The sequence below is a fragment of the Chanodichthys erythropterus genome, chromosome 2 (genome assembly GCF_024489055.1).
Source record: "Chanodichthys erythropterus isolate Z2021 chromosome 2, ASM2448905v1, whole genome shotgun sequence".
Classification (NCBI taxonomy): Eukaryota; Metazoa; Chordata; class Actinopteri; order Cypriniformes; family Xenocyprididae; genus Chanodichthys; species Chanodichthys erythropterus.
In genome coordinates, this window is record NC_090222.1 from 2,943,987 (window position 1) to 2,971,018 (window position 27,032).

The 27,032-nt window shown below is 40.1% G+C and overlaps 2 protein-coding genes across 2 annotated transcripts in view; both read right to left on the bottom strand.

The window, feature by feature from the left end:
• Window positions 1-1,841: 1,841 nt before the first annotated feature.
• bmper (BMP binding endothelial regulator) lies at window positions 1,842-17,508 on the bottom strand. Its single transcript, XM_067399645.1, has 14 exons — window positions 16,714-17,508; window positions 16,116-16,201; window positions 13,965-14,064; window positions 12,997-13,079; window positions 12,670-12,760; window positions 12,347-12,429; window positions 11,861-11,960; window positions 9,905-10,149; window positions 9,709-9,813; window positions 8,601-8,646; window positions 8,013-8,339; window positions 5,857-6,193; window positions 3,878-4,008; window positions 1,842-3,267 (listed from the first exon to the last, which is right to left on the bottom strand). The coding sequence occupies exons 1-14, from the start codon at window positions 16,802-16,804 to the stop codon at window positions 3,086-3,088; spliced, it is 2,007 nt and encodes a 668-aa protein (XP_067255746.1). The 5' UTR covers window positions 16,805-17,508; the 3' UTR covers window positions 1,842-3,085.
• A 1,706-nt stretch (window positions 17,509-19,214) lies between these two features.
• Window positions 19,215-27,032, bottom strand: part of bbs9 (Bardet-Biedl syndrome 9) — a 104,875-nt gene continuing 97,057 nt past the window's right edge. Inside the window, exon 22 of the mRNA XM_067399632.1 lies at window positions 19,215-20,589. Within this exon, the coding sequence (XP_067255733.1) occupies window positions 20,351-20,589 (239 nt within the window). The 3' untranslated portion in view covers window positions 19,215-20,350. The remainder of the gene's footprint in view (window positions 20,590-27,032) is intronic.

A 27,032-nucleotide genomic window follows, 5' to 3' on the forward strand; every position in this document is an offset into this window, starting at 1 on the left:
ACCAGGAAGTTTTAGAGCACTTCATGCTTCCTGCTGCTGACCAACTTTATGGAGATGCAGATTTCATTTTCCAACAGGACTTGGCACCTGCACTCAGTGCCAAAGCTACCAGTACCTGGTTTAAGGACCATGGTATCCCTGTTCTTAATTGGCCAGCAAACTTGCCTGACCTTAACCCCATAGAAAATCTATGGGGCATTGTGAAGAGGAAGATGCGATATGCCAGACCCAACAATGCAGAAGAGCTGAAGGCCACAATCAGAGCAACCTAACACCTGAGCAGTGCCACAGACTGATCGACTCCATGCCACGCCGCATTGCTGCAGTAATTCAGGCAAAAGTAGCCCCAACTAAGTATTGAGTGCTGTACATGCTCATACTTTTCATGTTCATACTTTTCAGTTGGCCAAGATTTCTAAAAATCCTTTCTTTGTATTGGTCTTAAGTAATATTCTAATTTTCTGAGATACTGAATTTGGGATTTTCCTTAGTTGTCAGTTATAATCATCAAAATTAAAAGAAATAAACATTTGAAATATATCAGTCTGTGTGTAATGAATGAATACAATATACAAGTTTCACTTTTTGAATGGAATTAGTGAAATAAATCAACTTTTTTTTAAAATATTCTAATTCTATGACCAGCACCTGTATATACATTGACCCTTTTGAAACAGGAAGTCATGGCTCAGGGTTAGTTCACCCAAGATGAAAATTGTCATCTTTATTCACCCTTGTGTTGTTTCCCCAGCTAACTGGGAACATTACCAGAACATTAGCCAAAGTTATGAACAAATCTTTTTTCCTGTAATGTTAATAGAATGTTTTTTATACAGTGTTGCGACCATGACGCAGTGCTAAGCACTTTTAGTTGGATTTTTGTTTATTACTAGTTTCAGAATTCTCAAAAAAACATTCAAAAGTAACATTCCATTAACATTTGCATAACTAAGAAATGTTTTTCAAAAATTTTAAAAACTGGACTGAACATTTTAAATGTTCTGAGACTTTCAGAAATAACGTTTTCATAACTTTAGGTGAACTTTTGCAAATCGCTCTTAGAACATATAAATAAGAGTATTTTAAAGAACGTTGGTAACCATTTTGGTTAGTGTTGACTTCCATTTTATGGACAGAAATGTAGTGACTTGAGAAGGATCAGACACAATTACATTACATTTAATAAATAATCCACAATACCCTTCACCCAACAAGCAAGTTTTCCTTTTATATTGTTTTGCTTATTCAACAGAGTTTGAATTAATAATACATGTTTTAAAATTGCACAGTAGTTAACCAAGATCGCATGTATATCATGTTTGGTATCTATGGGCTGCATTTTTAATTTCTATGTTCATTTACTCTGTAATTAATATTATAAGAATCTTGAAGCACACAAAAGTGTTGGATAAGTTATATATATATATATATATATATATATATATATATATATATATATATATATATATATATATAATATGGATATTCTTGTCTATGGCCCAGTAGAGTATTATCCTGCTATAGTCTAAAGACGTTCTTCACTGAACGAGTGTTGGTGGGACGTCCAAGATTGATTCTGTCAGGAATTCCCCCATATCAGTTACTTGATACTTTTATTGATCATAATTGACACATTTCCCTTTTTGGGTAACTTCTGCTACAAATATGCATCTCAAAATATATTCTTAATGTTTCGCAAAAGAAAGTCATAAAGTCATAAAGTTTTGGGTTGATATGAGGGTGAGTAAATTACAGAATTGTCTTTTTTCCCCTGGTGAATACAGGACAAGTGGTTTTGAGAATGGATGAATTTTTTCCACAATTATATTCATATAATTTTACTTTCAAGTAGAGGTTTGATTTTTTTCAGAGTATTTCAAAACAAAGTCTAAGAGGAGAAAAAAATCATTCTGTTTTGCTCATGTTTACCAAGGGTGATAGTATTACTGAAAGACGTCATATATTAATCATTTTACCTTTGATCTAGTCAAGGCAAAAAGTTGTTGAAGGTGAAAACTGGCAGTCTAAAACCAAAACTATACAAACATACATTTTAATTTAAAATTTTTGTTAGTAAAAAGTTTGAGTAAAACAAAGTTCACAAGTCAATGACTCCATTACATTGATTGATAACGCTTGTTCTCTCAGATGTCTTTTCATAGCTGTGGAAAGAATGTTGTTTTCTTTTAGGGCTGTGCCTGTGTGTGTGTCAGGTGGTTTAATGCATCTCAAACAATAACACTCGACTGAACTACAGGACTTGGTAAAACACTCGACACAGTTAACACTCAAGTCAGTATTGCAGAGTTTTATCAATTTACAAGTTCATTTTCATGTACCTTGTCAAAATTCTTGCCACGATTTACATGAAGTTGATTTTTGGCTTTAGTTAGGGCCCAAGCACCGATGGTGTGAGGACCCTATTGGAATTGCTATTTTTCCATAGGTGCAAAATCCTTCTGCATCCCCGATCCTGAATCTACACAAGAGACATCTCTGAACCTGAGCTGTGACATATACTTTTTCAGAAATAAGCAAGTTTTTCTTTGAAAGTATATAAGCTTTATACTGGTCATATATAATATATCGTGAAATGTACAGTTATAACAACTCATACACACATCAGTGTATGCTGGACGAATACAGTACACTTCTCTTTAAAGCTATAACAGTCACATTTGAGTCCCCGTCTTACAAAATAAACAACAAATATATAAATAGTTTCCCTTTCAGTCAAGTGATTGTGTATTAAATACTGTTTGACCCAATAAATGGATAATACTATTGTTTGTGTTTGCCATATACTCCTGATGTTACTCAGAATGTCCAGTTCAGGTCCTTGTAGTTTGAAGCATCAGGAATTTGGTAACTGAGTTTATTCCAGAGGTCGGAAAGGCACTTAGGTGGCGAAACCAAGTCCTCACAGAGCGAGCAGTGGCATCCTGAGTCTCCGTGTCGGACACGACTGCTGAGAGGAGCGGTTTGTGAGTGTCTGAGTGCTGTACAGTCCCTGTGTGCCCAGTTCTCTTTTCCTCTGTTTGTTTGGCTCTCTAGCAGCCTTCTGCTCCTGTTCAGGTCATGGGGGTCATCGGCCGGGGCAAGATGTAGGTTTAATGCAGTGGCCCTGAAACAGGACCAGGCTGGCAGGACAGTGGCAGCCGGCGACACAGGGCCTGTGACAGGGTCCCACCTCGTTCCAGTTATGGCATGTTTTAGTGCAGCTGGGTCCACACGTGTCATAAACCGCACCATGTTTGCAGTGTGTGCCTACAGCAGAAGAACACATACAGCTCAAGAAAATTTTGTTTCTTTGTTTAAAATGTTTCTTGAGCAGCAAATCATCATATCAGAATGATTTCTGAAGGATCATGTGACACTGAAGACTGGAGTAATGATCACAGGAATAACAGTATTTCACAATATTACTGTTTTACTGTACTTTAGATCAAATAAATGATCATGACAAACAACATGATGCTTTTAGTAAATGGTTACCACACAATACAAAAATTAAAGCTGAAAATGCATGTTGTTATGTTACTCTTTTTATTAAAAAAAAGTTGCCAGCAAGCACCACCATATTTGATAATTTTCACATTATCATGTCATGACCCCCTGAATATATTGTTAAACGAATATGTAAACAGTCGATATATCAAACAAAGAAAAGAGCCTCATCTTTTAAATAAACAAAACATTTTATTCTATCTTCATTATTAATGTCACTCTAGACATCAGGATTAGAGACATCCACTTAACATTCAATCCCAAAACATGTTTTGTATTTTTCCGCAATTTCCTAAAAATAGCCTATGTTGCCTATTTTGAAAATGAGTTTGCATGGCTGCTGTCAATAAATGTGTCAGGTGTGACTTACTGATGCAGGCGAGCTCCGGTCTCCAGTGCACACGGATGCCCTCTCTCTCACACGCTCGACTGTAGGCTATGAACGACTCACAGTAACAGTTCTTATGCACTGGACACTCACACATGTCTGTTACACACGACCTAAAGAGAGGAAGCAGAATGAGTTTTAGTAGTTAATCTCACTGACTTCTTTAGAGTTAGTGTTGAAGAAGTGTGTAATATATGCACCACTATCATCATCAAACATAATCACAAAAATAATCATTTCAAACTATTTTTCTGAAACCTTGCCCAACAATCATTCAATGGAAAATAAATGGCCCTTCCCTATACTCATAGCTTTAATAATTGGCCGATATTTCTATCTGTCCCTCAGACAGTTAAATCTGACGGTGACCTCTGGACATGTCAAAACAAACATTATTGACTGAATGAGTGCATGATGATGCCGTGTGGTACTGAAACGTTCATTGTAGAGCTTTTCATCGCAATGTCCCATTCGCTTTGATGTGTTCAAATGCTGTTTAATCAAGCCAGTGAATTTTGGCTTGCACTTGCACTGTAACTGAAGCTGATTGTCTACAGTCATGATCCCACAGTGGCTAAACACCCTCTGGCTCCACCTGCTAGAGAAGCCACACCCCAAATTCTCAGTAGCCACGCCCCAAACTCGCCACCAGCTACAGTAGCCACGCCCCAAACTCTCCACCTGCTACAGTAGCCACACCCCAAACTTGCCATCCCCTACATTAGCCACGCCCCAAACTCTCCACCCACTACAGTAGCCACGCCCCAAACTCTCCACCTGCTACAGTAGCCCCGCTCCCAACTCGCCACCCGCTACAGTAGCCACACCCCAAACTTGCCATCCCCTACATTAGCCACGCCCCAAACTCTCCACCCACTACAGTAGCCACGCCCTAAACTTGCCATCCGCTACAGTAGCCACACCCCAAACTCGCCACCAGCTACAGTAGCCACGCCCCAAACTTGCCATCCGCTACAGTAGCCACACCCCAAACTTGCCATCCGCTACAGTAGCCACACCCCAAACTCTCCACCCGCTACAGTAGCCACACCCCAAACTCTCCACCTGCTACAGTAGCCACACCCCAAACTTGCCATCCGCTACAGTAGCCACACCCCAAACTCTCCACCTGCTACAGTAGCCACGCCCCAAACTTGCCATCCCTTACAGTAGCCACACCCCAAACTTGCCATCCGCTACAGTAGCCACACCCCAAACTCTCCACCTGCTACAGTAGCCACGCCCCAAACTTGCCATCCCTTACAGTAGCCACACCCCAAACTTGCCATCCGCTACAGTAGCCACACCCCAAACTCGCCACCAGCTACAGTATCCACGCCCCAAACTCTCCATCCCTACAGTAGCCACGCCCCAAACTCTCCACCCGCTACAGTAGCCACACCCCAAACTCTCCACCTGCTACAGTAGCCACGCCCCAAACTTGCCATCCCTTACAGTAGCCACGCCCCAAACTTGCCATCCGCTACAGTAGCCACACCCCAAACTCGCCACCAGCTACAGTATCCACGCCCCAAACTCTCCACCCGCTACAGTAGCCACGCCCCAAACTCCCCACTTGCTAACTCTCCACCCACTACAGTAGCCACGCCCAATCTCTCCACCCACTACAGTAGCCACGCCCAATCTCTCCACCCACTACAGTAGCCACGCCCAATCTCTCCACCCACTACAGTAGCCACACCCAATCTCTCCACCAACTACAGTAGCCACGCCCAATCTCTCCATCCACTACAGTAGCCATGCCCCAAACTCTCCATCTGAAGCTTCCACAATAAAACGGCACATGCACATTACATGACTGTTTACTGTATTTGCTCTGTCAAAGCAGTAATAAATGACACATCTCAAATGTTCATCTGAGCGAGATCTTTGGTTCGGAGATTCAAATGCTGAAAGTTTCCTCAGAGCTTTGGTTTGATAATGATGATTGGGGAACTCACTTGTAGAAGGAGGTAAGGTCTACAGCAGAATGGCACTTTTGAAACTCCCAGGACTTGAGCTTTTGGCAGGTTCTGTGCGCCCGGAGCTTTACTTTGACTGTGCCGGGACAGAGGAAGGATGTGGGCCTGCGGTTGGGAGCCTCACACACCTCGTTGTCCTCCACGCGCCAGGATTCCGCAAATTCATCCACGTCAAACTTAAATTGGCCGTCTCCTCCGAGAGTGTCGTCTCGCCTGTGACCGTTGTAGTTTCCGCACAGCCCGCAGAGCCGCTCCTTCAGATGGGGCGCCGCGACCACCTCCACCAGACTGTCCCCGTCCCACGAGATCTCCAGCCCTGATGACACAGATGAAGAGTGAGGGAAAGGAAACATGCTGCATCTGCCTATGTTTGAGAAGTTGATGGTGTGACACGCTATCTAAAACCATTTCAAACAGAGTTCGGCTAAATCAGGGGTGGGGAACGCTGATCCTGGAGGGCGATTGTCCTGCAGAGTTTAGCTCCAACCTTAATTAAACACCTGAAGCTAATCAAGGTCTTCAGGATTACTAAAGTTCCAGGCAGATGAGTGTTTTTTCAGGGTTGGAGCTAAACTCTGCAGGACAATGACCCTCCAGGATCAACGCTCCCCACCCCTGGGCTGAATCATTTAGAAATCAAATTAATTGAGAGACTACATGGAATATTTTTACTTTTAAAACTCACTTGCACCACTGGATCAGTGAAGGCAAACACAAATTTTTAAGAAGTTATGAAAAGAAATGATGACTAGAATTAAGCCTTATAAAATGCACATTTACATGAATTTTAACCCAAATTTTGGATCTTGAAAAATCTATGGACGTTATGCACAGCAGCCCATTGATCTATTGTTCCCATTCATAAATGGAGTTTAAAAGACAGTAATATTGATTTAACTGCACTGACACTATTAGATGAGAACTGAATTGAGCTGAATTATGACAGTGACACTGTAGTTTTAAAAACGTTTTCTCTTGGTTATGTGAACGTAAGGGAAACCTTCCATTGAACCATTCTACAAACATTATGGGGATGTTACTTAGAATGTTCTCTGAATGTATTAGCATTTAAAAAACGTTAGAAGAACGTCCAACTAAAACATTTTAGAAAAAAAGATGTATAAATAACATTTTTATGCAAATGTTTTGAGAACATTATTAAAGAGCAGATAACTCTGAACGAATGTGCATGCCACTGTACTCAATTGGTCATTGGAAGCTAGTGTGGAAGCTGTCATTTTTATTGAATGATCACTTTAAGCACACAGAACATGCTCTATTGAAAGAGAAAGGTGTGGCAAACTCTGCTGTTCTACCTGTGCAAGGAATGATTTGAGCTGCTGGCACAAAGGTTGCATACAGATCAATGTCATACAGAAGTGAGAGAGTTAATGAAATCACAGTCCTGTTTCTGGTCCAAGGGTCATTATTGTGCAAGACACCTAATCTTAAGTTTCTTCATTCTTGCACTGCAAAAATCATTTCTTACTCAACTTTTTTATGGAGAGTCAGTTAATTCAATATATCAGCAGAGCACCTTAAAGAGGAATCCCAATAGCCTACTTGACACAAATCAGTTTTGGCCAGAATGTCATATAGTGATAGCTGGATATATAAATATGTCCCACTTCACCTGCATTCATACAGTATACGTGCAAAATGGAAACTATACTATCGCCAACTCTAATGCGGTCGTGCAATAACCGTCTGGTCCATCAATTAAATTATGCTAGGATTGAATGTTTGAAGGTTGATTATTTTCCTCATATTCTCCATTGTTGCAGCTCCTCTCTTCCCAGTCTGTCAGTAACGCTCTGTTTAGTTCCTGTCTCTATGAAGCCCCTCCTTCTGTAAAGCACAGAGTGCTCTGATTGGTCGGCTGGAGTAGTGTGTTGTGATTGGTGTTTGGGAAATGTCCCGCCCCTTACCATAACCGCCAGTTTCAACACACTACTAACTAACTCAACCAGGCCCCGCCCCTTTATTCTGCGCATTAATTATTTAAATGAGGAATATTGTGAAGAATAGAACAATCTATGAACTTTGCAGAGCAACATTACACACTAAAGACAGATGAAGATGGGAAACAGAAGAATAGGTGCTCTTTAAATGGCCCTTCTGAACACCGCTCTTACCTGCGATGGTGGTGAGTTTGAGCAGGTACCCGTCCAGGTCGATGTGGACCCCAGTGCTATGGAAGGGGAGAGCGATGCGTGTGCCGTTCTGACGGACGGTCAGGTGTTGGTGGAGGCTGATGCTCAGGCCGGATGTGTGCAGCTCCACTGATTTGGTCCATGAGAAGGAGCGCGTGCGCCGAGCGTCGTTCTTCACCAGCACTGTGAAACTGGCCGCCGGAGAGCAGTCCTTCGTGAGCACATATTTACACGTGCCCTGGAAGTTAAAGGTGCGGCCGTCAAAAGTGTTATAGTGAGGGTCTCCGAACACGGTGCACACGCCTGGCTCTGGAGTAGAGAAGAGAGGGATGGAGAGGTGAAGTATTGACTTTGTATGTTAAATAAAGATATTACATATTTGTATGCAAGCAGATGGCAAACGTATCATTTATACGTGAAAGATAGACTGTGTGTGTGACAGGAGTTAACTGGTGTAAAACAAAAACTTTAGTGCTCTAACAGAAAATTTGTCCTTTTATAATAACTTATTTTTAAGTGTTCTTCTGTCACGCTTCACAGCAGGCTGATCGTGTAAAGAGGTCAACTTACTGTCAGTGCAAACAGGACAGCAGCCAGTGCGATTCAGTATCTTATTCTGAAAGACAAAACATTGTAAAGAGACTGACTGACTTAGAGAATCAAACAGGTTGGTTCTAACAAAGTCTGTTCACTCTGCGGCCATATTTGTGATGACTTCACCGATCAGCGACTGGCTCTTTTGTTTAGAAGGCGGGACTTATTCCGCGATATTGCTTGTTGCAGTTTCTCCCATTCATAAGTAATACGAGTGCACTGTCTTTCTATAAATAAAGTCTTTGGTTATAATATCCAGAATAAATCTAAAGGCAGTGTTGAGTGAAATTAGTCACAAAATAATGAGTGAGGTCATGTGTCTGAATTATAAATGAATTATGCTTTATGTATGTTCTGTTTAGATTTCTTAACGTTTTTGAAGGAAGTTCATTTCTATTGGTCACCCTTTACATCTGTCTGTGAGTTTTGCAAATATGAAAAGTATTAAAAAGAGCTTGTGACTGAACCTCGTAACCTCGTAACGTCAGTCGAATCTCATAACTCCGCCCCCCTCTGTCTAAGTGCCGCACACAGTTTGGAGCATCTCTGCTTGTTTGCAATGCAATCGTGAATAAAGAACTGGTTCTCTGAAGAACTACAGCGTTTTCTTTGCTCAAGAAACAAATGTTTTATGTTTTTAAAGAGTGCTAAAGAGTGTTTTAGTCTAATAATTGTCATCGAGTCGCAACTAATACTGTCTTAAACAACCTGTGTGAAGCACTTCATCTCTAATAACATGAGATTGACAGAAAACTGAGCGCCCATATATAGATACAATAAACTTTATAAGCTGTAAGTTGATAAAAAAGTAATGCAATGCACTTCCTGCCGTTATGATGACACTCGTTACTCCATTTGAGCTTAATTTTGGTAAAATATGAATAATATAATGACATGTGTGTCTGACCATATATAAAGTCACAATCAACTTTGACAACACAGTGTTTAATTGTGTAAAAAATACAGTGTTTTTTCCATTTCCTGAAAAGTAGCAGTTTTGGACATATGAGGTTTCCTCCTGACAGCAGCGATATATAAAGTACAGCATGACTCTAAACTGTCTGGGCGTCTTCACAGAACTCACCGAGGGACAGCTGGTGATAGGAACACAAATCTTGGGCTGACATTCAATATTCCCCTTAACACAGGTGCAGAGAGAGCAGTTCACAGACGACCATCTGTCCCCGTCCTAAGAGACGAACAAACGTGTGTTTTATCAGAGAGTTCATCACTTCATCCACACACATTCCTCCGTTAGTCCGTGCTCATGGACGCCTCACCCTATAGATTTTGCTCTTCACCCTGCAGTACTTCACCTCCTCCATCTTCAGATGAGACTGGCACTCCTCACAGCAGCCGCTGCCCTGACAGCTGCCGGGCGCCGAGCACCGCCTCCTGCAGGCCACCGTAGAGTCCACGCAGGAGCAGGAGGTGCAGGCGTCATAGCTGATGGAGGAGCCGTTCTCGTAGACCTCGCTGCGGAACAGACAGCTGCCGGGAGACAGGTCAAACACCTTCCTCTGACCTGGACGACACACACATTTCTCATGAAAACAGAGACACAATTACACATGGACCGCTACAGCCACACAACAGATTGACAGATACACTTCATTTTCATAGATTCATTTCATTTGTATCTGTCATTATGTACAGTAGTGTGTTCAAATATTATTAAAACCTGTTAAAGATGTTGTAGTCATGTTGTGTGGGAGTCGATTGTTTTATCTGTGATAATAACTCAGTGACACAACTTGTGTGACATCACTTTTGTCATTCAAAGAAATGATTTGGGAACTCCTTTATTAGAAGGCAGCTATTTTATTTTTTATTAACCCCATTTCTGATCTCTGACCCACTGCAATGCATCTTTTTGATGAATGACTACATTTCTGAAATAAACTTTTATTTAAAGGTCCTGTTCTTCGTGATCTCACGCTTCAAACTTTAGTTAGTGTGTAATGTTGTTGTTAGAGTATAAATAAAATCTGTAAAATTTTAAAGCTCAAAGTTCAATGCCAAGCGAGATATTTTATTTAACAGAAGTCGCCTACATCGAACGGCCAGTTTGGACTACATCCCTCTACTTCCTTCTTTAATGACGTCACTAAAACAGTTTTTGACTAACCTCCACCCACAGGAATACACAAGAGTTGCGTTTGTAGAGTGTGTTTGTCTTCATGTCGTCGAAACGCTGTTATTTTCATCCCGCAGTCCAATCACCTTTGTTTGGCCTTACCAGGGACGCTGTACTTAGAGATCAATGGTTACAATTTATGTTTAACTCGGTTCCCGAAAATTATAATTGTGGTATACTGTGTGTTCACACCGCCGGCGACGAGAGCGTCAAAGTGACGCTAGTCATTCATTTTCAATGAGAGCCGGCGGCGAGAGCGGCGCAGCGCGTCTTGGACGGTGAGAGCGGCGAGGAGAGTTGAAATCAGGTTAACTTTATGGTAATGAGCTATGACGCGGTTCGGCGGCAACCAATTAGAATGTAGCGGTTTGGTTGACGCGATTGGTTGTCACTTACTTTGGCTCTGCTTTGACCCTCCCGTCGGCGGCGGTTTGAACGAACGGTACAGCGGCGAATGTTGGCGCTCTCGCCACCGGCGGTGTGAACACGTGGTTACTGCAATAGTTAATGTTGGACTGCAGTGCACATAATGGCCACAAGAGGGGACTATGTTTCTGTATATGGCTGTTTTCCGTATGAGGTACTCTTCTGAGTGAGTGCTAACGTTGTACATTTTCTGTCGCTGCTTGTGGAGATTAAAGAGTTCAGTCTCTCGGGAATTATTGTCTTTTGTGTTCATTCGGCACAACACCACAATAATCCACATGTAAAACTATGTACAGCACACGTTATGGTAAGAGGCGTGACCTTTCCGGGCAAGGAGCGCTAAGCTGCTGTCGAATAACAACACAGGAACCGCTGGCACAATCAGAACTCGTTACGTATTTCTGAAGGAGGGACTTCATAGAACAAGGAAGTCATCAGCCCGTTTTTATGCCCGTTTTTAAAATACTGTGTTTTTTTACACGCGAAACATGAACACATGTTATATTGCACACTATAAACACAATCAAAGCTTTAAAAAAAACACGAAAAACGGGACCTTTAATAATTGGATTGTTTGTTGCATGTGCAACGTGGGGGAAATATCTAATATATCTGTCAGTGTGGAAGTCATGAGTTAGTGTTCTTGAAGTGTCTTTGGGAGAGAATAACTCACCACGACATCTAGGACAGCACTGTCCTGGCGGCGTGTGGGTAAGATGAGCCGGGCAGGACAGGACCGGACACACCACCTTATGACACATGCTGTGACCTCCCTGAAAAACACACACAATTCACTGTACTACAGGTGCTACTGACAGATACGCAAATGTTTATATATATATATATCATCTGAGATGGCCTGCTATTCACTCTTAAAAAAAATCCATAAGAGGTGATGCCATAGAAGAACCATTTTTGGTTCACCAAAGAACCTTTTACTTAACAGTTCTTTAAGAACCTGTTTGAAGAACATTTTAATAATCTAAAGAAAACTTTTTTCACTATAAAGAACCTTTAGTGGTTCCATGGATGTTACAGGTTCTTCATGGAAACATCAATGCCAGTAAAGAAGCTTTATTTTTGAGAGTGTTGTTTGGTCGTTGTAAAGAGTAGTTTTGTTGAGACTGATCTGAGAACAGTGTTTGACAGATAAACTCACAGTGCAGATGCATTTAATACAGGGATTCCCTTCTGGATGAAATTCTTCATCTTCTTTATATAAATTCCCCTCGAAAATACAGCCTGTGAAATACCAGCAAGCACTATGATGAGAATCTGGCTGATGAACAGAGATATTCAACATTCTTCTAGACAAAGAGTGACGCTTCATGGATCGTGACTGAGGAAATGTTGAGCATATCAATGTCTGGAATGCTGTTTATAGCATGCAGATTAAATAGACTTTTTTTTGAATTGTTGAAGTTTCCCTTTCTCTTTTTTTTTCCATAAAAAACACACACGCACACACACACATTGACTGACCCGGGCAAGTTGGGCAGCATTTCTTCGGGTGGATTTTGGGGTTCTTACAGTGAATGACGCACCTCATTTCTGCTTCAGTGATGACACCTTCCTGTCCAAAAGAAAAGCTCAAATTAACTCAAACATCCTCTTCAATGTTTCACATTTATATTTGTAGTTGGTTTTTTCATGTTATGTGAGGTGAGCAGGTTCATTAACTAGGTTAAATCTAGTTGTTTAAAGCAGTCAGTCTGCTATATTACTCCAGATCTTCATTTGTCCTGTTGATCTTGTGTTTATTCTCGCTCTAGACGAGTGTGTGTCAGTGTTTGAGTGAGATGGAGTCACCTGACAGCTGTATGTGACGCAGGGTTTGACGGGGCTGATCCAGTGATGGGAACTGTTGTAGGACGTCCCTTTCAGCTGACAGCCTGAGAGAGAGAGAGAGAGAGAGAGAGAGGAAACGCTCGGGTCAGATGAGACGCATTTCAAGCCATGTACACTGGGAAAAATGTGTAGGATCCTGCCAGTAAATTTCAGAAACAGCAAGTAACACACTGAATGAAAGTCACCATGAAACCAAACGTACAGTTCCTTTTTAAATTATTTTATGGAGCAGTGTTTATTCGCTGCACATCATCATTATTGTGTTAAATTCATGTTCCTCATAATCTTGAATCAGAATATCTCCCTCTTGCAGCATCTCTTCTCTTCTCTGATAATGAGGGTGGGGCAACCTGTCACTCACATGAAATCCACCAATAGCAAACCACAACCATCCAATCAATTCCACACAAACAAAATCAAGCCCCGCCCTACATTTGTGCTTGTTTGAGAAGCGTTTCACTCGACATATGACACAATAGAGAAGAACAGATGAGTGTAACTTCACTTTCATGACTTTAAATATTGAATCTTGAAGTAAAATTGTAAAACACTCTGGATGATCTTTGTTTTATTTACACCTTTGAAACATCATTTTTTACAGTATAACTAGAAAATCTGAACCTCCATCATTACTTCTACTATTAATGCATTTTAATTGGCTGTTACAGTAGAAACAAGTTGAACTGACTTACTGATTAACTTATTTTCTGAAGAATGCCAGTTGTTCTAGACAAACCCTCAAAAAAAAAAAAAAACCCTCCCAAGAAAGAGAGAAGATGGAGAGGTCAGCTAGAGTCATAGCGTCTCTCAACCATAAGGTGGCAGTGATGCCCGCGTGAGTTAAACAGCAAAACTGCAGAACTGGAGAGCTCAAGTCTGTCAGTCCAGATGTAATAAATAATAGTAAGATATTTCTCATAGTTTCAGACCTTTGCATCTTTCACAGCAGGCTCCCGTCTGTTTGACCACCAGCGCACAGTCCTCTGCCAGCGGCGGACACTTCTCCTGCTTACAGTCGACTTTCTGATTCTGAGGACACACAGAAATGCATCAAGAACAAGGACTGCAATCATTTTACTTGCAAAGACGAGCCGTGAAATTTAGTACGGATGTGATCGGCTCTCTGGACAGGTCAGCTTAATTCAATCACATCATGACATCCCATCAACAGCAGACCAATGCATGTACATAAAGAGCAGCATCATCTTTCAGAGATAAAACTTCCTGTATTGATCGCTATTCGTCAACAGAATCAATGCGAGACATTCATCAACCCGTGGTATCAGCTTCACACGCTAACCTTGTGAAAGACACATTGTTTGTCTCTCATGTCCTTCTCTTTATAACATGAACACTGCCAGAGTGATGTTGCACTGTGTTTTTATCTATCTGTGTGATCAGGACAGGGATAGATGTGGATAAATCAGCTTATTTACAGTAACTCCAGTTCAACACTCATGTTTATCCATCTATTGATTTTACACTGGACATAGCAGTTCTCACCTATTTCAACTTAAAAACACAAGTTCATCTGCTGGCTGTACAATTCATTTCAACTTTTTATATTAAACAGACTTCGAAAATTGAGTCGAATCTTGTTTAACTTATAAAAAGAAGTTGACATTGTTTAAACTATTTTGATGAGTTAAAGTAGTGTAAAAACATATATATTGTCACGACAGTTTTTACTGCGTTCAAATTCAGCAATGCTAATGTATCCATAACACAGTTCATATAAAAGACACACTTTATTCTAAGGTGTCTTTGTTACAGTGTAATTATAGGCTACTCATTTTAATTAACAACGTGCACTTACTATAGGCGTCAAAAGGTTAGTTGCATGTGATTATGCATAATTTACTGTTATTACTACATGTAAGAAGGACACTGTAAAATAAAGCGTTACCATAAATTCCCCTTTAAACAATATGCACATTATGAAGCCACTAAGAAAAGTTTTACTAACATTATTAACATTATTTCACCAAAGACTGTTCTCATAAACAGAATTATCACGGACCACTGCACTCTAATGCTGCGTTAAAAACAACCCAAGATGGGTTAAAAATGGAGAAACCCAGAGGTTGGGTTAAATGTTTGATCAACCTGCTGGTCAGTTTTATTTAACTCAACTATTGTTTAAAATGACTGTATGGATGGATTAAAATGAACCCAAAATATGTTTGAAATTAAAAATCAGACACATAATTACTAGAAGCAACAATAATAATCAAAAGATGAACATTTATTAATAAGCAATTTAATGTTTATTGTTTAATTATTATTCATTAAACTTACTAATAAATGTTAATTTCCAACATACTTCAGTTTCATTTTAAGCAAGAAATTCAGTCATTTTTAAACAATAGTTGAGTTAAATAAAACTGACCAACATTTACGCCATCATTTTTAGTGTGTAAATATTGATTAATTCTACATAATCCTTAAATATTCTTATATTCTGTCAGAACTTGATACAATGTCAAATCACCTATAGGTTCACTAATGTTGTTCAGATAACATAATGTTTTGAGTTTCTGTTGATTTTATCAATCTCTTTCTTTGTATTAACTCAAAATCTGACTTAAAGTTAAAACAACAGTACACCCTAAAAAATGCTGGGTTAAAAACAACCCAAGTTGGGTTGAAAATGGACAAACCCAGCGATTGGTTTGTTTTAACCCAGCAGTTGGGTTAAATGTCTGCCCAACCAGCTGGGTAGTTTTATTTAAGTCAACTATTGTTTAAAAATTACTGTATTGCTTACTTAAAATGAACCCAAAATATCTTGAAAATTAACATTTATAAATGAACATTTTAATTTCATTTTAGATTCATTTTAAGTCAGCCATATAGTCATTTCCAAACAATAGTTGACTTAAATAAAACTACCCAGCAGGTTGATCAAACATTTAACCCAACTGCTGGGTTAAAACAACCCAATCGCTGGGTTTGTCCATTTTCAACCCAACTTGGGTTGTTTTTAACCCAGCATTTTTTAGAGTGTAATTGTACAGTAGTTGCCCGCCGCCTCACATTGAGCAGCTCTAGTTATCATCATATGGAGGCATGTTCCTCACCAGACAGACGCAGGAGATGCAGGGGTTGTCTGTGATGTTGGGGATGTGCAGCACTTCTCCCTCGTTCTCACAGCTCGCCTCTGTACCTGCACCAACACAACACTGATTCAACACGAGGAACACATCTCTATCTCACAGTGTCTCTGGATTATACTGATCATCGAGCAATGAAATGAGCTACACTGCTTGCTTTCATTCAAGTCCAACATATGATTTAATATTGCTAAATCAGCCTAAATACATTAAATAGGAGCTACTTACTCTTCCATTTTAGATATTTTCATTTCTTATGTACATGTTCTGATTATTTTACCTCATTTTCTATGCAAAGCACTTTGAGTTACCATTGTGGATGAAATGTGCTATATAGCCTAAATAAACTGGCCTTGATGTATACTGATTAATAATGGCATAATCTGAGACGGACACTGTAAAATGGTGCAGATCTAAAAAAAAAAATAAATAAATAAATGTTATTTTTTCAAAAACTAAACACTACTGACACTTTCTGAAAAAAAAAAGTGATGATAGCAGATTTAAAACTCCTCAGATTTCCAGTATGAAACTAACTCATGTTCAGAGTTTGAGATCTTCTCACCAGTGATTAAAGGCGCAGTTGAATGTGGCGTTTGGAGAATGAAGAACCAGAACAGCAGGTTGTAGGTGACTGGAGGAGACAGACACAGCATCCTAAATCCGCTCCAGACGCACGGGGGGAAAGAAAACTAATGAATAAACAGAGTATCCAAATCCTTTAGAACTGCTCTTCGATAAGATCCAGACAGAGGGAGGCATGGGTGTCATGAGGGAGTCGATCCCGACGCGCAACCTTCAGCAGACATTATCATGACAAAAACGCTCCAAAGCACACCTCGACGAGACTTTCTGAAGATCCAGATCTGCAGGTCACAAACTCCACAAAGAGGTAAGATCCAGAGGTGCTGTGGAGAGATGGCAGTGCCATGGTCAGAGCTGTCCGGATCCTCGCTGACAGACGCACGGATGCGCGCGGCGGCTCATGTCTGACGCCGATCCTCCTCCAGCTCCGGAGCCGCAGCTGATCATCCTCCAGCCCCTTTCTATTTAAACACACGTGTATGTGTGTGTGTGAGATCCGCCCCTCAGCCTATAGACGCACTCAGCTCTCGAGTAACTTTCTCACCAAACAAGAATTTCAGCCTATTATTAAGGCACTAATGCTGGAGAGGAGCATGCCTTTTGCATGTAACTCCTAATCTTAGAATAACAATGACTTCATTCATTGACAATTATCCAAAGTAGGTGCTAAGCGTCGTCAGAAATCCAAACAATCTGCATGCGCATGCGGACTGCCCCATCTGCACATCAAAGATGTGATGAATCCTGAAGATGTGGGGCTCAGACACACACTTTCAGTCCTGGGATGAATTGCTTAGACATGCTCTCGGAGAATGGCTTTATTCCAGTAATATTAGTCACTAGATAGCGCCAAAGAGCACCTTTACTGGAGATCTGGAGTCTTGGAAGCTGAACTCACCTTGGTGACAATCCCTCTTGACAAGCCCAAGCAATTACTGTGGGTTTGACCAATCTTCTTATGTAGATCCACTTATAATAGTTACTTTAATTGGTTTAATAATCAATGGTGAGTGATAAACCATGCACAGCTCACAGATGCTTCATATCAGAGAGATTTCACATGATCCAGCTCATGCTGCGACAAGATGATGTGTATTTCTGTGTGAATATGATGTGAGGAAAGGTTGTTTGTGATAAGATAGGGATATCAACTTTAATGCCATGAACTTTAATGCATCTTATTGATCCTATAGGGAAAGATTTATTCATTTACGATTGCATTGAAGTGAGTTGAAAGTTAAGCGCCACCTACTGTCAGAGAGTAAATTTGCATTTGCAGTGAATTAAGAGACAAATTGTATTGTATGTGGAAAACTGAACCAAACTTTCATGTTGAATATTCATGTTGCTTTAATTCAATATAATTGTCGACTCATCTGGGAGCCGATCTCCTACACATCAGTGCTACGCCGCTCTCTTATGGGCACATCCTTACACGGGTTAGAATGGCATCAGAGAAAAGGTTACTATAGTTAAACCTAAAGTATATTTTTATTTTTACACATACACTAGGCTAGTGTATGCATGCAGTGCGTGAGACGTAAATTTCGTCACCAGCGTAGTACTCACGTACAGTCATCTTTCTAAACATGGACACCGTACTCACTCATTGCATCTGAAATAACATGCTTTCTGAGTGGGTACTTCTACTTTGTGAACATTAAAAAGTATGTTGTCATTGTCATGTGACCTACAGTATCAGCTGGGTCACTTCACTGCCATTCACAGATCCTCTCCTGTGGCCTCATGGGATAGTAAAGTGTCCATTGATGTGGACTGCAGAATCTCACAGAAGTAACAGGTCAGTTTGCACATACTGAATTCAGACATACTTTTTTCACGTATAGTTTTTCACCTACTACTATATAGTAGGGGTATAGTCCCTGTATCAGGCAGTGAATGACTCTCTGCACTCCCATTGGCTAGTTTCTGTATCACTCCTGAGCTCATTTGCATTGATCTCTGCTGAACGTTGTTGCATCACCGTTTGTGTCGGCAGAAACTGCAGCTCTCGCGGAAAGTGAATCTAGTGGCTTGTAGCAGTCAGTGCGATCTGTGCTATCATTCATCATTAATATGAAGAGTTTTAAACTAAAATATACATTTTTAGGCACCAAAACTTTTAAGTCATAACGTTGTTTGAACAGATTTTAAAAAAGCTAAACTGAACACTTTGAAATGGCCCCAGTTGGGAATCACTGCTGCAGTCTGTAGTATGATTTACATTCAGTATGTATAGATGTGGGATATATGACTCACTTCTTCCCACTAATAGCGGCACAGATCAGTGCTGTACGGAGCTGGTGATTTTGTGCGGAGGGAAACAGACATTATTATCTAGACAAATGGCCCTATCAAGTTGCCCAAATGAGGCAACATAATACAGAAACGATGCATGCAAAACCACAGAAAAATCCATTAAACATCTAATCTTGGTCCACACACACACACACAAAGAGTTCACCATCTCATTGTAGCGTTTGTAAATTTTAATATTTGTAAGCGATATTATTTAGTGACAGTTTATTGCCTCTTCTGACAGTGTGACTGATGTAGAGACTGACTGAATGTTTCAGGTTTAAAGGGAAACGTTTACTTCAATAGCTGGTACCAAAATATCACATTTAAATAGTAGCAGTTAGTATGAATGATATTGATTCAAAAACCGGAACAAAGAAAATAATAACAGCAATAGTAATAATATAACAACAATGACAAATATAACTGGTATGAATAAAAGTCTTGATATAAAATGTAACATGGAGTGATTTTTTTGAATTATGGATGTTTCTGGTGACTTTTTACATTGTTCTGACATTCATTTTACAAATTAATTTGACAAATTTCTATAGTTTATCAAAGAATTCTTCAAAGATGAATCATTTCTACTGAATGACCATAAATATTTGAAAACTAGTGTTGTAATAATACTCTGTTTATGTCAACTAATCACAGTAATGGCTCGGATTCTCTACACAGGTATGAATGAAACTGTGTGTGTGTGTGTTAATAAGAAACTGCACATCTCACATCATGAAGAGACACAGATGTAGAGATGCACAACAACTCTGTGCAAAATTGAGAGTTTGTTCCGTGTTGATCTCAGTATGAGGTGCAGAGGTTGATCTGACTGCATTAAGGGTGTGTACTTAGTTTTCCTTTCTAGAAACTAAGCATTCTTCCACCATGTTCCATGAAATGACATCACATGTATATATTTGATAACACGCATGTGGGTATTTCACTTGGAGAAATGAAACATATAATTAAAAACTAGACATTTGAGTTTCATTCTATTTTATTCATTCTATTAGTTCCAACTCTGCATGGTGTTTTCTACCTCAGTTCACATCCAGGAATGTAAGGAGCCAGTGGAGACCGGGATAAGAGCAGTGCTCCTCAGACGTCTCAGCGGGGCGTGGAGCCCGTCATCAGACGTCCCGCCGGGAAACACACACTACGTGCTGAATATAAACTCCTCCTACATGTCCACTCGGGTGAAAACAGTGAGTTTTTGATTGGTTTTGCTGCCGCTATGCTATCAACTCTAGAACTACAGCAAAAACCCCGGGATGAGGCGTTAACCTCTGCAGCGCCTAACATCACGAGAGCTTCGTTCAGCCGTCTCCTGCCTCGGACTTCTTCTCTTTGACCTTCACCGAGGACTTCCTGGACACCTTGGTCTTCTCCTTCCCAGACTCCTTTGCTGACTCTTTCTCTTTGGTGGACTCCTTGTCCTTCGAGGACTCTTTTGTAGACTCTTTTTTGGACACCTTAGACTCCTTCTCTTTGTCTTTCTTGGTTTCTTTCGTGGAGTCTTTCTCCTTCTTCTCTTTGGACGATTCTTTAGATGAATCTGGTAAAAATGAGACAGACATTCTTTGTGTAAATATCAAAAGAATATAACGATGTACATATTATGAAATACACTCTGTATGATTTACACTGCCCTCCAAAAGTTTGGAAACACCCCTGGAAAAGTGTGGTTTTGGACGATATCAGCATAAATTCTTATCATTTTTTGGAGCAAATACATTAGAGTCACTTGACATTATCATTGAAGACCAGCAATAATAATTTTCATTTTGATTACATAATAATGGCAATATACACATGTGAAAGTCAGACATGCCCCTTTGCCAGCTGTAATGCTGGTTACTGATTTAAACTTGACTCAGGTTTGTAAAAGATTTTTGGATCAGCACACCTTAATAGCTTCAACAATTGATTGCCAATTAAGTTTAGAATACATTGAACCAATCAGAACCCAGTTTAGGTCAGATAGCTGCTAATGCTGGATATTTTGAGGAAGTTTTTTCTATGTATAAACTGTTTATGTAATAAAATATGTTTTTGTAGTTTGTGTTGTCCCTTATCAGTGCAAAATTATCACAAATTTAAAATTAATCATGCCAATATTGTGCAAAACCCCACTTTTTTAGGGCATTTCCAAACTTTTGGAGGGCAGTGTGTCTACACATATACTGGATGATTATATTTGGGACTCCTTGCCATAAGTGTGAGAGCCCCTAGTGTAGAGCCCTGCTGTCACACGGGTCAGGACAGATATCTGCTGGTGATGAGGGCGGTCTGTGTTTGAACATCAGATATTGTTCTTGTGTAGTACACACACACACACACACACACACACACACACTGCTGAGTGTCTGTCTGTAGATTCACAGGCTCATCAGTGTCATGTGACTGTCTGTCTGTGACGGGACGTCTGCAGTCTCTCGTCAGTGTCATTAAGCCTGCGGCTGCTGTGAAGCACCTCGGGAAAGCCTTGTTAAGCTGCTCCCTGCGGATACAGCCCTACAGGAGCTGTCTGTCGTCCCATCAGCCCCAGCGTGACAGCGGCTCACAGGCGTCTAGCACACAGGTGGAGGATTGAGACCAGCCCCCAGAGGACGCAGACGTCTGTGACTGTTTAAAGACGCTTTAACAGACATGATATCTGTGTGTGTGTGTGAGTCGATTCTCTCAGCTGTGACTGACACTGAGTGACAATAGCATCTGATACACAACGAGAAGATCTGCTCCCTACACACACACACACACACACACACACACAGTCTCTGTCTGACCCTCATTGCTCTTCTCCACCAATATTCTGTTGGTGCAACAGCTGTATTGCTTGTTGGTTTTGTTGTGTTTTGGGGAAGACATTACACCGCCCTCTGAAGACAAACACAGCACACATGTGAACGAGACTGCGCTCTCACTGGACAGAAACACAAGATGGGCATCAATGGGCAGCTGATGGTTTCCATTTCCAGCACACAAAGACTGAAAACCTCTCATGTAAACTCAGCTAAAAACACACACAACATTAAAGTGCCCCATTATGCTTTTTCGAATATGACCTTTCATGCAGTGTGTAATAATGTAGCTGTCTGTGAATGTAAACGATCTGCAAAGTTGTGAAGCCAAAAGTGCATGATAAATAAAGTTATTGTCTCTCAAAAGAAAGAATTGACTCTGAACCGCTTAAACGATTCGTTAGGAGTTTGAATCACACTTCCGTGATGGCGTTTCCCTAATGCCCGCCTCTGGTCTTCATTGGCTGTCTGCGAATAACGTCTACTCTGACCCGCCCTCAAACGCTGTCGCTGGATTGTGTTGTGTTGTGTTCATGTCGAGAAGACGCTGTTTTCTGCTCTGCAGATTCTCTTTACAAACACTTCCAAAGGAAGATTCAGTGGTTAAAATTACCACAGCAATACAAACGCAGAATAACATTTTCACGACCGCTTCTCAAATCTCTGTAAGGTCTAAATGGGTTTTACAACATGCTCCTCAGAATCACAACCTGTATGATTAATTATTGATGTAGATCTTTTCTACTGGGTGTTTAAAATACGTAGTTTTGTGTTGTGCATTTTGCTAGATCTCCAGTTAACTCACATTATTATTACATCGTACTGAAATGCAAATCATCTGTTATCTAAATCCGTGTCCATTCATGCAGACTGTCTGTCGTTCTTACTACACTAAGTAATGATAAAGGATGGAGCAAGATTTGTTTTACAAACTTTAATGTTACTTCAGTCAATCGCACTATCACTGCGCTGTTATTGACACAGTTAATGTTACAGTTCCCACATGTGCACTGCAATCACTTAGAAATAAACACATCTGTTTGTTGATGGACATACACTTGATAATGCTGATGGAGATGAATTACAGTTGCAGCATCTCATATACTGAACGTCAAACTGTAGTGCATCACTGAGAAACGTCCTGCTCAATCGTTCTTGCGATTGAGTTTCGGGTTGAATAACTAGTTCTTCCAATATTTCATCATCGGACTCGCACTCAGATTGATTTGGTAAATTCGACGACGTTGTTACTGTCTTTACAGTGTGTACAATCGCTGAGCTCTGGAAGCTTCTGGCCAATCAGAGCAGAGCAGGCTCACAGAAGGAGGGATTTAGAGAGACTGAATCATCGGACGAGTCATTTGAGATATATGTGTATATGAGAAAATGAAAACCTTTTTTGACATTTGATGCATGTAAACCTGTTATAGGAGACCTAAACAAAATTAAGAAGCTTTAAAATAGCACAATAGAGGCACTTTAATAATATAATTTTACGAGTTCACACTTACATTTAATCAGATAGTATAAAAGTATGTGTATTTGAATGCTGTCCGAAGGGAAGGGCTCCGAGCTCAGATTTTTGGCCCAAACCCAAAGTACTCCCCCCTATCGGTATTGAAATTTTAAAAATGTGACGCTTTGAGCTTTGTTGAGCGGATTCGTAAACACCTGATTGGCCATTGTGTTGACGCGCTCATCGGATATGCCTGTGATTGGCAACAATGATCAGCGCGTGGGAGCATTTGAAAGCACACTGAAGTGTTTGAATTTGAAAGCGTTTTGAAAGTGGGAGCGCGAGCGATTGAAAGCAGGTGTCTAACAGTGGACCGATCCGCGATAGACGCCTGCTTTCAAACGCTCCTGTGTGTATCTGTGTAAGCGCTTAGTGAAGAGATTAATTGATGATTATTTACAACGTTTTTACAGCGTTGATCATTGAAGCCTATCACAGACATATCCGATGAGCCGTGAAAACAACGGCCAATCAGAGATGTTTACGAATCCACTCAACAGCGCTCAAAGCTTCACATTTTTTAAATTTCAGTACCGAAGTCGGTACTTTTGACAACACTACTCCCCCCGTATCTCTGGTTAGGATTAACCAGGCAATTGTGAGGAGACGGGGTGGTGGAGGGATGCGGGAAACGTAGGTGAGTTTGCTGTATATAGCAGTGTTGAACTATGTGACCACTTATACCGTGCCAGTTTAGTAAGTTTGGACACACTGACTCATTCTTTATTAGCACACTTCGGATATATGAGAATTATGCATTGACCAAAACAAATGTAAGCTATATTTGAGTGTAGAGTACAGCTCTGCTCTCTCATATTAGATGTTTTAAACAGTCCTCATGTATGCTGGACACCTGTTGGCTCATTTTCCTTCATCATCTGCTTCAACTTATCCACTAAAAGATTAATAACATTAGTTCTGTAAGAAAAACACACACATATTGGCATAATTTATAAATGCAAAACAAATGAAATTTGTGTTGAATTTAAGAATGTGCTTTTATATCGAAAGATTTTTAATATCATACTCTAATCCTAAGTTAGGTTGTGCCCAAACATTTAACTGGTATTGTATTTTACATAGACATTATTTTAATTTACAGTATGAAATAACACAGGAACGCCTCAGTGCTTCATATGGGCGAATGTAAGGAGTGTTCGTCTCGCAGGTGTAAGCGTAAAGAGGGTGTGAAATGTCTAAGATCTCACAGCAAGATAGAATGGATGCATGGTGATGTGAGAATGTGTGTGTGTGTTATGTCTGAATGATATTCCAGTAGTGTGTGTGTGAACTTAAAAAATAAAGTACGGAAGATATTATGTTAGGTTCCTGTGACGGGTAGGTTTAGGTATAGTGTAGGGAAGGGCCATACTATAGTGACTTTTAAGATTTTTTTAAGATGTTGTCTTTATGGGGTCCGAGTAAAGGACCCAACAATGTGGTAAATTCCTCATCTTACTATCTTAGTAGGGTCAAAGTAGTATAAACAAGGAAGTGTGTGTGTGTGTGTGAGCTCCTGTTTTACTTACAGTTTACTTTATAAACACATTTATTAGAGCAAACTCTAAACAAACTTCGTTTTGGCATGATTTTGTTCAAAATGACGTCACACCAAAACAAACACTAAAATTTTCATATTTCGCTTGAGGGCCTTTGGTGCTACCCCTGACTGTGTGTTGCATATCGGTTGTGTGTTCCTCTTGAAACACCAACACCACATTATCGGTCAGTTTTCTTCTCACTTGTAACCTGGCAATGCTTTTCAATGACGCTATGTGCAGTGTTCGCGTGGACGAGGTCAAAGCCTTGTTTGATGCTGGTGTTGAGCGGAGCGCTGACGCCCTGAACTGAGTCATGAGAAACCCCCTCAAGAAATATCTGTAATAGAGTTAAAGTGGCCAATTCCAATGATTTCAGTCTTGCTCTCATTCAAAAGGATAAAGTAATTAGGCATCCAGCATTAAATGTCCTCTGGCAATCAAAAACACATGAAAAGGGATTAAAAATCATCATCAGATCTCAAAGGGAGATACAGCTGTGTTTTTATGATAGGGAAGCATGTGTAAGGACAATAAAATAGGGCTCAAGACAGAGATCGGGCACTGCACCAATGATAGGAAGACTTTCCAATACTAACACAAGCTCATGTGCAGCTGATCCGAGTTCAGAGTTTGAGATTATTGCACGTTCTTGTGTGCACTTGAGATGTATCGACATTCAAACCCGTGCGTGAGATGTCTCTGTTCAGATGACAGCTTGGACTAATTATACAGCTAATTACACAATTATGCACACACAAATAAAGCTCACAACGTCTGTGCATATCATTATTATTGTTAGATAATAAAATTAATAACATCTATAAAGAACAGAAAGGAAATTAGAGAAACGTTGTTTATTGTAAAACTCTGAATGCATCTGATCTTTGGGTACAATACTTCACCTATCATGTTGACACTGAAATCCAATACAAAAGCACAAGTCTTAAGATTTCTCCTTTTCAGGTTTATAAAATCACTCCGTCAGATGGTGGTCGATACAGTAACTGCATGCATTTCTTTAGAGAAAAAGACAGTTATTTAAGAAATGGGAAAAAGGACTAGCTCTCATTTCAAAGAGAGTAGTAGCTTCATGAGAAATACAATACACAGAAATGAGTGCTGATTAACTCCATGATTCCCTTCAATCAAAGCTCTCTGGAGAACTGAGCTGGAAATGGGAACAGGAAGGGAATGAACATAAATAATAAATTGCTAAGAGATGAATATATCCTTTAGAGTTGTACTTTCTAAAGACAGTTCAGGCAATTCGTCTACCTGTCACTGTAAATTACAAGTGTATATTATCTTCTCTAAACATCACACAAAACAACACATATGAATGAAAATGATCTAAGACAAATTCTCCACATTGTACAGATCAATCATCACGACTGCAATTACTGATCGCCTCCAAGGTACAGATTTCCACAGATCTCCACGACTGATAAACCAGAACTGTGAGATCACACAGTAAAAGAGGAAACATGCGAGACCATACTACATCTCATTAAAGCTCTCCATTTCGCTTGAACAGGACAAGACAACATAACATCCGTTACTATGTCCCCACATCTTTCCTAAAATTAAAATAATTAAAAATGAAATGCATTGCAGAAGTCGACAGATAGGATAGTGACAAATATTCTTGGTCTCATTCCTGAATAAATGTGTGAATTATTAGTGAATTATTTATATGCACAGAAGAGCTTCTCACGGAAAAGAAATGCTGCCTAATTTAAAACATGTGTAGAAGCATATGACTCTGTTCTTAATCTGGTTGTGATATTAATGCATTTCGAGTATTGAGTATTGAGCCTGAGATTAGTGTTTTACATAAAACACAGCCAAACCATCTCCATAAGGACTTTACGCACAGCCTTTCATCACTCTCAGCACACACACACACACACACACACACACACACACACACACACACACACACACACACACACACACACACACACACACACACACACACGACTCTGTAAAGATCCTCAAAACCAGGTCAAACCCAATAAACATCATTTCTACAGGTTACAGACCTTTAATCAGCCAGCTGTACATGCACATATCTGTGTTTTTATCCAGAGGAACATATACAATCTTAACACATTTGTAAGCACAATTAGTGAACAAGTAA

What these genes read in the sequence shown, in the direction of transcription:
- bmper (XM_067399645.1), bottom strand. Translation starts at nt 16,804, where the DNA reads ATGCTGTGTCTGTCTCCTCCAGTCACCTACAACCTGCTGTTCTGGTTC. An exon ending in GCATCTCCTGCGTCTGTCTG is followed by an intron (nt 14,065 to 16,115) that starts GTGAGGAACATG and finishes GTGTGTCCTCAG; the next exon opens with AATCAGAAAGTCGACTGTAA. An exon ending in GCGTCACATACAGCTGTCAG is followed by an intron (nt 12,761 to 12,996) that starts GTGACTCCATCT and finishes TCTTTTGGACAG; the next exon opens with GAAGGTGTCATCACTGAAGC.